At 31.6% G+C, this 14,332-nt stretch overlaps 1 protein-coding gene across 6 annotated transcripts in view; it reads right to left on the bottom strand.

Annotated features, from left to right (window-relative positions):
* Window positions 1–14,332, bottom strand: part of LOC145266986 (histone-lysine N-methyltransferase NSD2-like) — a 136,816-nt gene that overhangs the window by 72,398 nt on the left and 50,086 nt on the right. The window contains exon 1 of one of the 6 annotated variants that reach the window (XM_080122835.1): window positions 10,587–10,641. The exons of the other annotated variants lie outside the window; for them this stretch is intronic. Coding sequence (XP_079978961.1) covers window positions 10,587–10,626 — 40 coding nt within the window. The 5' untranslated portion in view covers window positions 10,627–10,641. Of the gene's footprint in view, window positions 1–10,586; window positions 10,642–14,332 lie in introns of those variants that run through there. 6 annotated transcript variants of the gene reach the window in all.

Here is a 14,332-nt window from a genome sequence, read left to right as displayed (position 1 = left end):
ATCAAGTATATTTCAAGTGCTACAGGAATAACACCTCTTACTGGGAATGTGGAGTAGTGGATAAACGCATTGGTGATTGTACATACATGATTAAAAGGTCCACAAAATATGCATAAAAGGCACCTGAACCAAATAAAAAAAACACCACATTCAAGATGGTGATTATACAACAGCAGTCAAAGAGAAGGAAACTATGGACATCATATACGAATCCTTTAATTTGGAACCGCCTCAATATACACCTGAGCCCCGAAGATCAGGTAGAAAAAGAAAGTTTAATGAACCATTAATGTTAAATCCCAAAAGAAAAAGATATTGAAATCTGTGTGATTTCAAATCTTGGGAGGAGGGTGTTGTGGTGGCACCCACTCATTTACATATGTGGATAATATTACACATAAATAGCAAGACTCGGTTAGTCTGAGTGTGTGTTAACCAGAAGCCACCGAAGGCCGAGCCGAGAGCAAATATGTTCTCCAGCCAAGACTCTCTTACTTGACAATCATTATGTAAATATACTGTAAATATACTTTTCCTAATACACTTCTTATTGATCTACCTTTGTTTTGTTGAGTCTTCATTTGTATTGCCTTATACGTTATTTGGTTCAACCTGCAAACATAACAGTTGGCGACGAAGATGAACGTCAAACATAACACTGTCTGACGTCACAACCGAAATGAAAACAGCTGTCCAGACAGAATTTGCAGTGAACCGATGGACCAAAGTATGTTGATGAAGTAGAAATTGCAGTACAGTACAAAATATGATATATCTCCAAAAATAAAAGCAGAACCATACAAAACCTGCTAAATTGTGAAACTGGTAAAACCAAACAGGAAAACAATATAAAAAAAAAAATTTATTGGACTAAAGAGTCAGAGTTGGATAAAAAAATTCTGACTTCAACTCCTAGTACTCAGAAATCTGACTGACTCCGCAACCCTGGTTTGATGTCAATGTTGGAACTGTACACACAATTATTTGTGAGAAACTAAAGATGCGGAAGATGTGTACAAAGTTTGTCCCAAGGGTGCTCCATCCTTGTCGCACACTATTTGACTAAGATAGGCATCAAAATAGTTTCTTACCCTCCTTATAGACCAGACCTTACTCCTTGTAACTTTTGGTTATTCCACATAAGGAAAACCTTAGAGGCTGTCATTATGAGACAACTGAGGAGATGAAAGAGGCTGTGACAAGGGTCATTGACACATTCACGCAAGAGGACTTCCATAGGACCTTTCAAGAAGTTGTTGCAACAGTACAAGTCTCCCTGTACTGTCCAGATTTTACCTTCCTCTTAGGTCATTAATCCATCATATTATTTTCATATCATTTCTTGTCCGCAATATCCAAATCCAGGTTTCAATTCCACACAATAGACTTTTTCATTGGTTAACAGTGATAACTCCCTGCTGGTTAGTAATGCCAGAAAGGTCTTGAACTTAATCCACCCATTCCTATTCTTGCATTAACGTTAGCATGATCCGTCTTGTGCTCCAATGGGATCACTGATACCATTGGAGCACTGGGCGGAACATTTGAGAAGGTTTTAGTTTATTACTCTTGCCTGTGGTACTCTATCGGGGAATACTGACAGGACTCCTTGGGCATTTTTGGTCATCCAGATTGCTCTTCTAAGGCACTGACTTTTTTCAATCTCACTTCTCTAACTTTGTGTTTCATCTTCCTGATGTGGGAAGGAGATAAATAAAATAAAGGATGAAGAGCAGCTACAAATGAGCAAAATCCAAAGTAACAAAACTTGACAACCTCAACAGCTCCACCATCCACTTTGTCCACATCTGAGTTTTCATCCATCTCCATTGTCTTACACTTCTTGCACACAAATTGGTTATCCTCTCTGAAGTTAGCAGTAATTCTACTACACATCCTGTGCATCCAATGCTTAGAAGTACTACAAAAGATCGAGTTTCACCCAAATCCCTTTTCACATACTAAGTAGGTGAACTTGTTTCTTTTTGGAAACTTTTTAACACTACAACCAGTGGTCTTCATATTAGTCTTGGTAACATTCGTTCTCAAACCTTTACTTTCCATAGCATTTCTCCAAATCTTAACAAGTAGATCTATTGTTTTAGAAGCATGTACTAAATCATCAGCATACAGCATCGGTTCTGGACAACCCATACAAAAATCCCTGAACAATGCTTCTAAGACACAAAATTAAAGCAACAAACACAATCAGAACCCTGATGTACTCCTACCTTAACATTAAAGCTGTCGCTACATGTGCTGCTAATTCTCACACAACTTTGAGCATTTCTGTACATTGCTTGAACAACCCTTACAAACCACTCGTATAGCCCTGGTTTATGCAAATCCCACTGGACAACATTAGTTGGCATTTTGTCAAAAGCTTTCTCTGGATTCACAAAAAGCAAGTTACAGATTATTTTTCTTATAAAGGTATTACTCTTGAATTTGTCTCAGGATAAATATAACACTACTGGTACTTTGTTTAGGCATAAAACCAAACTGCATCTCATCTATGCTTATCGGACTTATTTTTTGCTCAATTATTCTCTCAGTCACTTTCACCATTCAATCCACCAACTTTAAGACTCTGTAATTACTAGGGTTATGACAACAGCATATTCTTTTCATTGTTTTGACTCTCTGGTATATATCCATTGATATCATGTTTTTATGTAGAGTGATGTACTTCTCGGGTGATTGTGCCTGTGCCAGAGATATACTCGAGTGTAAAAACAATGAAAAGAATACCTCTATCTAATACTTCCCCATTACCCTTTTCTCAGGATAAATATAGCATTAACAGTACTTTCCTAAAATATTAACCACAATTAAATCCAGACAATTGTACAGTATAGTTAACAAGGAGTGAAACAAAAAACAAAATTACAACAATAACATTTACGAAAAACTTATCTATATAATTTTCACTTATGTTTAATGACTAAAATTTATTACTTGTGCATTTTTTACTTAGCAAAGCAGCATGCTTCTCAAGAGAGATGACAATTTTCATGTGACTTGGTTCAGTATAGTGCAAAGTGTTTAATAACAAAGAACTCAAAAACAGTTTCACTAAGTTAAAAATATACAGTTCAGTCGAAAAGTAAATATTCAACTGATTGGTGAAAGATATTAGTTATATTTTTGTTTAATTTTTGATTTTTCAATCGCTAGACATACAACAAATCTTTACATCAAGTAATGTAACAAAGCTATTTCGAATACCTATTTTTACCAGCCTTCTAGGAAACAATACAAAATCTGGAAAAGCAAATATTTACAAAAAATACTTTAATACCATCTGTTCTGATGAATTCACAGCATTTGTGCTTCCTCGATATACATACTTTCAACTAACATGACAAGCAACTAAACCCCACCCCATTCACTGTTGAGGTCCTTAGATGACAGAAAGCCTTCTACTCTAATAGTTTCTTCCCTCGGATTGTTAAAACTTTAGAATTTCTTGCCTGTACTAACCTGCAGAAGTTTAAATGTGAACAGACATCTCGCTATGCAACTGCCCACAATCCCCTATAGACATGATCCCAATTAGTAGCTTCTAATGTTCAAAGTGGCAACATGTTTGGGGTGAAAAAAGTACAATTTTTTTTATCTCTTTTTTAAATACTAAAACACAAGATGACCAAGTCATTCATGTCTGTTATGTTTTCTTAAATTTCTAACCAAGTCATTTATTGTATGATAATTTCTTGTGTGGAAACCTATTCCAGTCATAGCAACAACAGCATCCACTCTCAATCCAACCTTTCCTCATGTGATAGTGTTGATAGCAACGTGATAGTGTAAGAGTTATTCTGTTTGAAACTGGTTTCTGGCAGGGTCACCAATGATGCACAGATACTGCACCAAAAAGTATTAGAGCAGCAACCCGGAAAAGGAGTTGTTAGAATTGGGATCAATCATCTCTGACTTTGCACGTGGCAAGTAAAACCAAAAACTAATGAAATTAGCAACGTTGCTTAAGCTGTAGTGTTCTCCATCCCAGAGGTGAACACCTGCATTTGTTGTTGTGCAACATTTACTCTAGGCAAGTTGAACTGACTTCCACTAAAGGAGGGGGTGTTAAAGGGGATATTAAATTTACAGGCGGTTCTCACCCACCTGTACACCTGCATCAATGAAAATTATAGTTACAACCAATGGAAAAAGCTTAATGCAAAACAGACAGTTCTGAAGTAAAATCTTCATAAGCTCTATGCAGAAGTTTGACTTGCCTCATAACCGGTTATATTGAATTGCTGTACACTGTTATCAAACACTATGGAGATGGTTTCTGCCAAAAGGCTACACATGCTGCAGCAGGACTTGGTTCTGGATTAAACAAAAGCAGCTGTCTGAGAACTCCCATGACTTCACCAGTCCAAATATCTGAGCCTGCCTCTCCAATTCTCACGATTGTAACAATATAGACTATTTATTATGCATTGAATACAATTGAGAAAGACATCAACCATATTTGTTTACATAATAACAATGTGCTGATTGGAAAGATCAAACTGGTGTTTAAGCTGCTCTTGAAAGAGACTGTAAAAGTCAAGTGCTCCAGGTTTAGAAGCTGTTGGAGGTTATGGTGGAATGATCTAAGAAATTAACTTATTTTGTAAATACATCAATTATTAAGGGACAAAACCACATTCATTCTAGGTGGGTTGAACTGGCTTCTTCTGAATGAGAAAGTGTCATGGGAATATTATATTCACAAGTGGTCCTCTGTCGCATATAGATCCTGGCAAGAGGAGATGACATTAGATTTTTGCAATTCTTACCGGAAACTGCCAAGGTTCTCCTACACACAGAACCTAGTATTTCCAAATGGTCACCCATCTGGTGCTGACCAGGCTCAATTTTGCTTAACTTTAGTCATTTAACAAGAATCGGCATGTCAACATGATTATGCAAAATTCACATCAATTATTAGCCAAATTTTTTGTTTCCCAAAAATATCAAATTCATCCTGAATATCCTGTAAACTCAATGATGTATTGTGTTGCTTTTCTTTTTTGCTGCAACGTTCCAATGATAAAATATGCAACATCTTCCTTTTTCATATGCGAAAAAAAAAAAAAAGAGGTTATAAAGGAAAAAAACCTCTAAAGACAACATTAAATACAACATTTATTGAAATTGTAGAAAACAAAATGAAGAATCAAAATGATTTGAAAGGAAAAAATGTTAGACTTTCCAAAATTTATAGAAGGTAAAAAGAATTCATGAAGGAAACAAAAAAAAAGTTTAAAAATTCAAGAAAACAAGGAAAAATAAAAGGAAAAAAAAAAAAAAAAAAAAACAACAACTAAAAGAACATATGAAAGAAAAGAAAAAAGGACAAGTGGATGAAAGAAAGAATAAAAAAAATTATGTTTCTGAATTCTGGAGATAAGAATGGATAATTTGTCTTATTTGGACTACTATTCTCATATTGAGTGTTATTTTCATGTTTCAACAGATGTAACTTATGACCTTCTTCAGGTGTATTTTGTCAAACTCAAAAATCTCCCTTTGAACATGAGAATCTATACTGAATTTTGCAAAGACCAGTGATATAATGGAGTAAGTACTAGGCAAAATTTAGTTCCAAGTAAAACTCCTTTGGGAGTTGAAGGTTCAATTCTCCGTACGACTAATACTAAGAATACAATTACGAATTACTTAAGACTCAGTCATCGCTGATGGAACAAGAGCATGCTACCACGATGAATTAAATAAAGAGTTCTGTTCAAAATACAATACAGATTCCCAAGTTCAACAGAAATAATTTCTGAGGTTGACAAGATACATTTGAGATTGGTTGGAGATTACATCGGCTGAAATGTGAAAATAACACTAAAGATGAAATAGTAGTTCGAATAATATGCATAAAAGAGGAAAGTGACAAAAAGAAAAATAAAGAAAAAGGAAGGAAAAAAGGAAAGCAAAAATTTAATCTATGGTAAATAAAAAAAACTTTAAAGGAATCAATAATCTCCCAATGTGAAAATCAATTTTATTTTAGGTTTTATAATTAGCTTCTATTATACGAGAAAAACAAACCATATATATATATATATATATATATATATATATATATATATATATTACACAAACACACATTTTGATTATTCAAAATATTTTTCAAATCATGTTCGAAATAAAGAGCATATCCTAAGGTATTATGGTTGTTTATAACTGTTTCAAGGTAGTATTTATTTTAAGTCATCCAGTGAATAATAAAAACTCCAAATGTGGATTCCTATCAAAACAAAATTTTTGATCTAATCAGAATTTTTGTTTATTTGGGAAAATGTTTTGAATCGCCAAAATATATATATATATATATATAGCTCTATTCCATTAACTATTGAACTGCTGATATTTGCAAGTTGTTGCTTGATCTTTATATTAATCCTATTGAGGATTTTCTATATTATCTAAGTTGAGGGTTTATATTTATTTTAAAGAATGCGATACATTAATTTAATCATTCATCAATTCCTACAGTTTCACTGAAACACTGGAAACTCAGGCCACAGGGCTAAAGATACAAAGTAGAAGTGTTCTTCAGTTAATGCTCTGGTGAACTATGAAGTTGACCATAACATTGACCAAAGAATTGTTACACTTAGTATCCTTATCTTGTGGGCTGAGTTTCCAATATTTCTATGAAACCAGAGAATAGCTAATGTGCAGTACAATATTTTTTTTATTTAAAAAAGAAAATCTTGCATACATAATTTTCCACTCTGGTTATTTCTACTATACTAAAACAAAACAAAAAATAGTGTCTGTAGATACAAATACACAGGTAAAATATGGTAGCTTAAAATAAATTAACAGGGAAACTTTTTCCATATACTTATGTGTTAAGTGAAAGTAGGTATCAACACCAAAACTTATGGAAAATTATTGAGTAGAATTTTAATTAAATATAAGTCAGTTTTATCATATATTTCCAATTCTCCATTCATACAAGCGCATTCTACTCCATAAATGTTTGTGTAGACAACTACTTTTGCTGGATATGTAAGTATATAAAAGTTTTCCTATTAATTTATTTTGAACTCCCATTTCACCTGTATATTTCTATCTACAAGCACCAAATTGTTTACCATAATGAAACATATCTAAAAGGATGGCTGTTATCTATATATAGAAAAGGCAAAACGGCCATGCGCATTTTTGTATGTCCAAGAAAGGCTTTTTTTGTGGGGGTTCTGAGGAGAGGGGTTTTACTATATTTTAGAATTTTTTATATGCTTCCTAGATTGTAATATCTACGATTTGCAAACGGTCGTCATCTCTACATTTATTTTGAACGAGTTAAAAAAAAACAAACAAACAAACAAAAAAAAAAAAAAACGGGTTTCCAGTGTTTGTTTGTCTTTTTTGTATAAATAAAGCAAAATTGAATCGAATCAAATTAGCTCATTGGTCTTCGTAGCCGGCACATCTTAAAGGCAATCAGCTTTGATCAATGTGGGGAATACCTTTCATATCAGACATAATTGCTATTCATTTGAGAACTCCCCCTTTTTCGAGGGGGGGGGGTCCCCCAACATTGTGGGGAAACAAATAAATGAAACAGCGGAAAGCTAAACTGGCCTTCAGCCAACATTTATTTCTGCAGCGGTGTGAACTCATTCACTTCAAGTCAACTTTTTGATTGACATCACTAAATTTGAACGCTTTTCACTTCCTAATGCCTCGTAGCATAGCGGTAAAATGTCACGTTTTCTTTTCCGCCTTCGTGTCACAGGTTCAAGCCTGCCTACCTACTAACACTTTTTTTTTTTCTTTTACACCTTCAAACACCTGGGCAGCAGCAGGTACCCCTGCATATATATATATATATATATATATATATATATATATATATATATATATATATATATATATATATATATGTATGAGGTAAAAAGAATTTCAACTTACCAAAAAGTGCAGGTGAGGATGAAACTTAAAAAATAGATTGACAACTCGTTTTTGTATTCAACAAAAATTTGTTGAATTTTTCTTTGAGAGATTGCATTCACTTTTTCCAAAACTTGGGTAATCTTTTTGCATTATGTAGATGAGCAATCACTAAACCTTTTGGCTTCATGAACAACTAATTTTATAGACATAATAACTAAAATATGCATCCTTGAATGAATCAAATTATTTACATGGACATAACAGTTTTATGTCCTCTCATAAAGGTTAAAATCAAGATAAATGATATGCCTTATGTCTAGAATCATTATTCTAATTTAGATTAAAATCCATTACATTATTTTCATTTTAGAAAATGTCTTAAATTTAATGCTTAAGTTTAGAGGAGAGGTTTAAAAAAAAAATAAAAAATCAGGGAATGTTGCTTAATTGGTGGCTAATTGCGATTGGTAAAAAGATTTGTAATTATGTCCCATAAAACCCCTTGTAAATACTCCCAAGAAACAAAAATTTGGGGAATATTTAGTTGATATTTAATGCCTATTAAAATTTCACAAAATGTATCCAACTTCTTATTGCTCCCTTTATATAAAATTAAATTTCACCTAGATATAACCTACATTATCCACTTTTATGCCTAGCAGCTGTGTTCCAAAATTCATGATCTGTTAATTAGTTTAGGATCAAATCCTATAAGCACACACTTAACTTTGTACCAAGATAATTAGCGAGGGGGTGGGTTGCTTTGTCTGGTTGTTAAATACACTTAAATATATTTTAATTGGTCCAGATTTCATATATATTATTCTAATTGTGATTTCAAAAGTAAAAGAAAGTATTTGGGTGCCATCAGCTAGAATCAAAACCAAAACTGTAGCATTCTAACCTGGTGATGTTACCACTGTACCAACTTGACACGCATATGAAATGATTAAAAATAAACTAAGATGACTGTTCAAAATGTATAATGATTTTTTCAATTTTTACCCCTTTTTGATCCCTTTAAAACTAATTTAACTGGCTAAAGACCCATAAGAGAATGGACCATAAAAAATCCAATCATTTCAGGCCTCTAATACCGTTGTTTCAAAAGAGATAGTTTGAAAATATGGAGACAGACACAATACCTTTTTTATATTAGATTAAAAAACTGTTTATTCATATGAGGCAGTATATAGCACACGTGTTTGTCCTATACTCTCGTATAGCTGCGAGACATAGTTTATAATAAAACTTCAAAATGACACAATCCTGACTCCAGTGCATCGGATGGAAACATTTGCTGATCTCATTTTAAAGGCTTCCATAAGAAATTATGCCACACAATGGCGTTTCAACTGATACAGACACACACATCATTCAGCATTCAATCATCCAAAATGCTCGATAGTTTATTCTACACCGATGTTCATGGCCTAAAGTTGCTCAGCAAGCTGTTTAGGATATAGAGAGGACCAGTTTATTATGACCTGTTCCTAGTGAATGACAAAAGTGAAACGGCAAAAGACAAAGAACTTATTCATAAAGCATCTAACTTCAGCATAAGATGAAAATAATAACAACCTTGCTGCCCAACTTACCAATCAGATTCTCCTGCTATAAATTTGACTCCTACAACATTAGCTCTTTAAATTCAGTCACAATAGACTTTGCGATTCTCAGAAAAAGTCAATCTTTTATGATTAAGATGTGTCTACATATCTCAAGAAGAGGCTCTGTCTGTTTGGCGACATTTAAGTTGGGAATTACATTTTCATAAGATTTATGGATTTTTAAAATGAGGATTGATAATTTCTATTTGGATTACTATTCTCTTTGCTTGGTTGTTATTTTTGCAATGTTTCAGGAAATGTAACCACCAACCTTCTTCAGGTTTATCTTTTCTATTTTGGGAATTTTTATATAAAACTGAACCTATGGAGGTAGATTGTTCTTGTTCTGTCAGCCATGTCTGGGTAGAATCATTGTTATTCCTAATAGTAACAGAGAAACAGTGTACTTAATAATGGCTTTCGGTTTTTTAAATGAAAAACTGACAACCAGTGTTTATCAAAAAAATAGCACCTAATTATTTCCAACCACTTAGAATTCCAATAATTTAGAGGAATTTCTCTAGTGTCACCAAATAAAATAATTTCTTCAGAAATATTCTTCATTGGATATGCTATGTTTAATATTTAAATTTTGTTAAAATTTCTGGATATCAAACACTATTAGACTAAAATAAAGTATTTAAAAATATTTTCCATCTAGACTATTTAAAAGGCATTTGCAAACAAAAACAAATCATTTCAAGTATAAAGAAGTTTGATATGATCGATGATAAAAAAAATCCAATTATAAAAACCAGTTTCAGTTTCCTTTGTGTTTAATAAAAAAAAAAAATATGGTGAAAACAAATTATTCATTGCCTCAAAACATGCAACCTAAAATATAAGGAATAACAGTTTTTTGATCAACACCATTTGTCTACGTCTAATTTAAAAATCAGAAACCATCATTAAGTAGACTGTTTTTCTTATATCTTACTTGAAAAAGATTGGAGGTTACAGCAGTTGAAATGCTGTGAATATAACAACCAAAAAGAGAATAAGTTGTAAGAATAATTTGAATTTTTAAAAATGGATGCAATGGATAAAAACGTTGATTACCAAGTGACAGCCTTCTGGAGGCTGAAGGTTCGATCCTCATTACAGGCGATACTAAAAATAAAATAAAAATTACTTAAAACTTCTACTAGCTGACAGTAAGAGAACAATCTACCCTCATGAATTAAATAAGTGGGTTCCAAAAGAAAAATCTGAAAAAAGTCAGAAGTTACACCTGCTGAAATGTTAAAATAAAAAAAAATCTGATGTCATTTTTACATCTACCTTTTGTTTAGTAGAGGTTATGCCAGTCCATACAATGGAAAAGAAAAAAAGTTTATATAAAAAATAATCTTTACTTTGAAATTTTTTTTTTTTTTTTTTTTAAAGTAAGTATCCAATAAAGATTTTTGAAAAAAATTGACTTTAATTCGCCCGCACCGGTGAAACTCTTGTAGAGGACAATGAAAGTTTACTTTCTCTTGTACCTCACATAGCTCTGAATTTTACTTAATGTAAACTCCAGTTAGCTTTCATGCAATTTGTGTGAATTGTAGCATCATTTGTAAAGTTTTATCAATGGTTTTAAAAAAATCTGAAGAAAAAAACAATTAGCATTAAATTTTAAATTATAAGGAAACAAGAAATCATTAATCAGAAGGTACTTTTCCTTGGTATACACCGATATGACTTCCATTAAACAGAAAGGGGAAGCAAGATAACACATGTTTTTTTTTGTTTTTTTAATTTAACTAAATATAAAAACCAAAAGGAGACTAATTGTTCAAACAATCCAAAGTGTTAAATGCGCAGATCAAGTGGACATATACTATGGGGCATTCCAGATAAATATGATTCACTCATAGTCAAAGTTGTCGATTAAAAAAGATTTTTTCCAACTAATATTTTTATTAAAATAAGCATTTGCATAACAGTTCGACTTTAATAGGTTTTTGAATTTTTATAATAACTTGAGTATTTTTTTTTTTATATTAGTGTACCCTTTGAACTATCAAAAGAAAAAAAAAGTCCCTCATGAGGTTCTCATTGGTTGAAGTTGGTGATCATGTAGCCATATCCATTTTTTAGGGTGGAAAAATTTGGACTTTGAAAAGTTAAACTCCTCAAATATGTTCAATATGTACTATTCAAAACCTATTCCAGGGAGTGAGGGTGACAAAAACCCCTACATTTTAGGATTTTTTTTTTTTTTTTGGACTTATTTACAATGTTGAAAATTGTTTGAAGTGCATTTACAATGGTTTTGCTCTGGCTCTTATTTTGTGAACCTGTGGAAAATCTTTAGAAATTTTTTCAACATATTTTTTTGTATCAATTTTCAAGTTTTTAATATATTTTATTTCTTAGATATTGCTAATCAAAAATATCTTCAAATTCTTTAAAAAAAAAAAAAAAATCTGAGAAATGACAGAAGTCCTTATTTTTATTTTTTTTCTTCAGAAATTTAAAATATCGAAAGCTGAACCAATTAATGGACTAAAATTTTCAGCAAATTCTAATTTTTTTTTTCTTTTAAATCTGACACTTTAACCTTCTATGAGTGGATCACATACATTTAGCTGAAATGCCCCTCAAGAAAATTCTTTCTGGTTTTTAACTTTTAAATCAGACATCATTCCACTACTGCATTGCCTAAAAGAAAGAAAACAAAACAAAATAAAAAATACATTGGTGAATAATTAGTTGTCAATCAAAATAATCGAGTTGTGTTTAAACCTGGAGAATTTGCATGCCATTTCAATTTGGGTGAAAAAGTAACATGCCACATACACATACACAGACACACACCGGGGTTGTCAAAAATATTGACATGTCAATATTTTTTTGATACCATATTTTTAAGTCGATATATTTTTTTATAATTGATACAAAAGACATATAAAGTAATCCAAAAAATTAATAAAAATAAAAACTTAAATTGACATTAATTTTTTAAGTAATAATCAGTTCTAAGTGACAATCTTCTGGTGGCTGATAGTTTTATCCTCAGTATGAGTTATACTAAATTACAAATTATTTAAAGACTCTACCAGATCGTAGCTGACTAAATGAGAATAAGTCAAACCTGTGTGTTAAATAAACGGTTCTATTTGAAATCCCATATAGATTCTCAAGTTCAACAATATGCAACTTAAGAAGTAAGGTTACATTGGCCAAAACGTTGTGAGAATAGCACCTCAGATAAGGACAGCAGTTGAAATAATCCAAATTAGCAATCCATATCTAAAAAATTCTAAAGCTTGACATTGATAGCTTAATAGTTTCTTAGTCTTTTCTAGTTGTCTTCCAGTTACTCTCCGTCATCTTGTCTGACTGCATTTTTGACTGAGCTATGTACATTTTTTTTTTTTAATTATCTGTCCATCATTCTCATACACATCAAGTTTGCAGATTTTTTACTTGTGTGGAAATGTATACATATGCATTCATTTCGACATATATCTATTTATCTTTGGGTCAATTGTTTTTGTTGTTTTTTTGCAAAACATTGTCATACATGTCTATTTTTTTATAATGGGTGTTACTATTGTGGACAAACTGTAAACAACAACATAACGAATAATTTAGAGTTTGTTAAGGATTATTATACTTGTCTAAATAATTGACAAGCATTATGTGCATTTATAAAGGGATGACAATTGTGAGTGAAATAAGGACTAATGAAGCTGTCAAATTGTATGCAATGTATTAACTAAGTGTTATGATTTTTTTTTTTTTTTGCTGGTATCAAAGTATAACTTATCTTTATTATCCTAGTATCACATTAGAATTGAAATTATTGTACAGTAAAACTGTGGTATAGTATCATATTAAAGATTATTTTTCAGTCTTTATGACAAAGTGAGAGGTATTTTGACGCATTAAAATCATTAGATATTGAGGAGTTTAATTTTACATAGTGCAAGGATATCTGGGGTGGTATAGTATCATATCAAAGTTAAAACTCTTTGTATATCATAGTTCCAATTTCAGTTTAATATAGTATCTAAAATTCTAATATAATATCTTATCTAAGTTAAAAACTCTGGTACCACGACAACTCTGACAGACACACAAGAAAGGGAAAAAGACAAAAAATAATAAAAATACAACAGAAGTTCATAACAGCAAACTCAGTAACATCACTTTTCAATGATAACTACTGTTTATTTTCTATGAATACATGAACTTTTTATGAGGTGATAGCAAATGTTTTTTTTTTTTTAATTTTTTAAAAGTTTTTTTGTTTATTTTTTTTTTTTTTCAATTTTTTTAAAAGTTTTTTTTTTCTTTGATTTCTTTTTTTTTTTTTAAAGTACAAGGATAAAAAGATGTAACGGGTCTGCACAAATCAGGGCTATTCCAGAAATGAAGGTGGTGGCAGGAGTTGGTGAAGGGGAGGGGGTGGCCAACGAGTATTAAAAACAATACTCAGTTTTAGTTCGCGCGGGAAAAACACTCTGCTCTCGTCTCATTATTTTCCTTTTAAGTGTAAATAATAAAAAAAAAAGTTTGAACTAAATACAAAGAATTTTTTTTGTTTTTATTTTTTAAGGCTAGTTTAGAAATAAGCAAATGGATTAGAGGGAGGGGTGGGAGAAGAGGAAAAAAATTGGAGAATTTTTTTTTTTTTTCATTTTAAATAATTTGTCGAGGATAAAAAAAAAAAGGAATACAAAAATGGGTGCATATGTGCATATTATAAAATAAATCAGACACTTATATTTAACAAAAGGTTCCAATAATAGATATGTTTTAATAGGAAAACCATTTTCTGTGCATTTATATTAATCATGTAAATGACTCGT

This window comes from Euprymna scolopes, chromosome 42 (assembly GCF_053919585.1).
Source record: "Euprymna scolopes isolate OS-2025 chromosome 42, ASM5391958v1, whole genome shotgun sequence".
In the NCBI taxonomy this organism is placed as follows: Eukaryota; Metazoa; Mollusca; class Cephalopoda; order Sepiida; family Sepiolidae; genus Euprymna; species Euprymna scolopes.
This window is presented reverse-complemented; position numbering and strand designations above follow the sequence as displayed.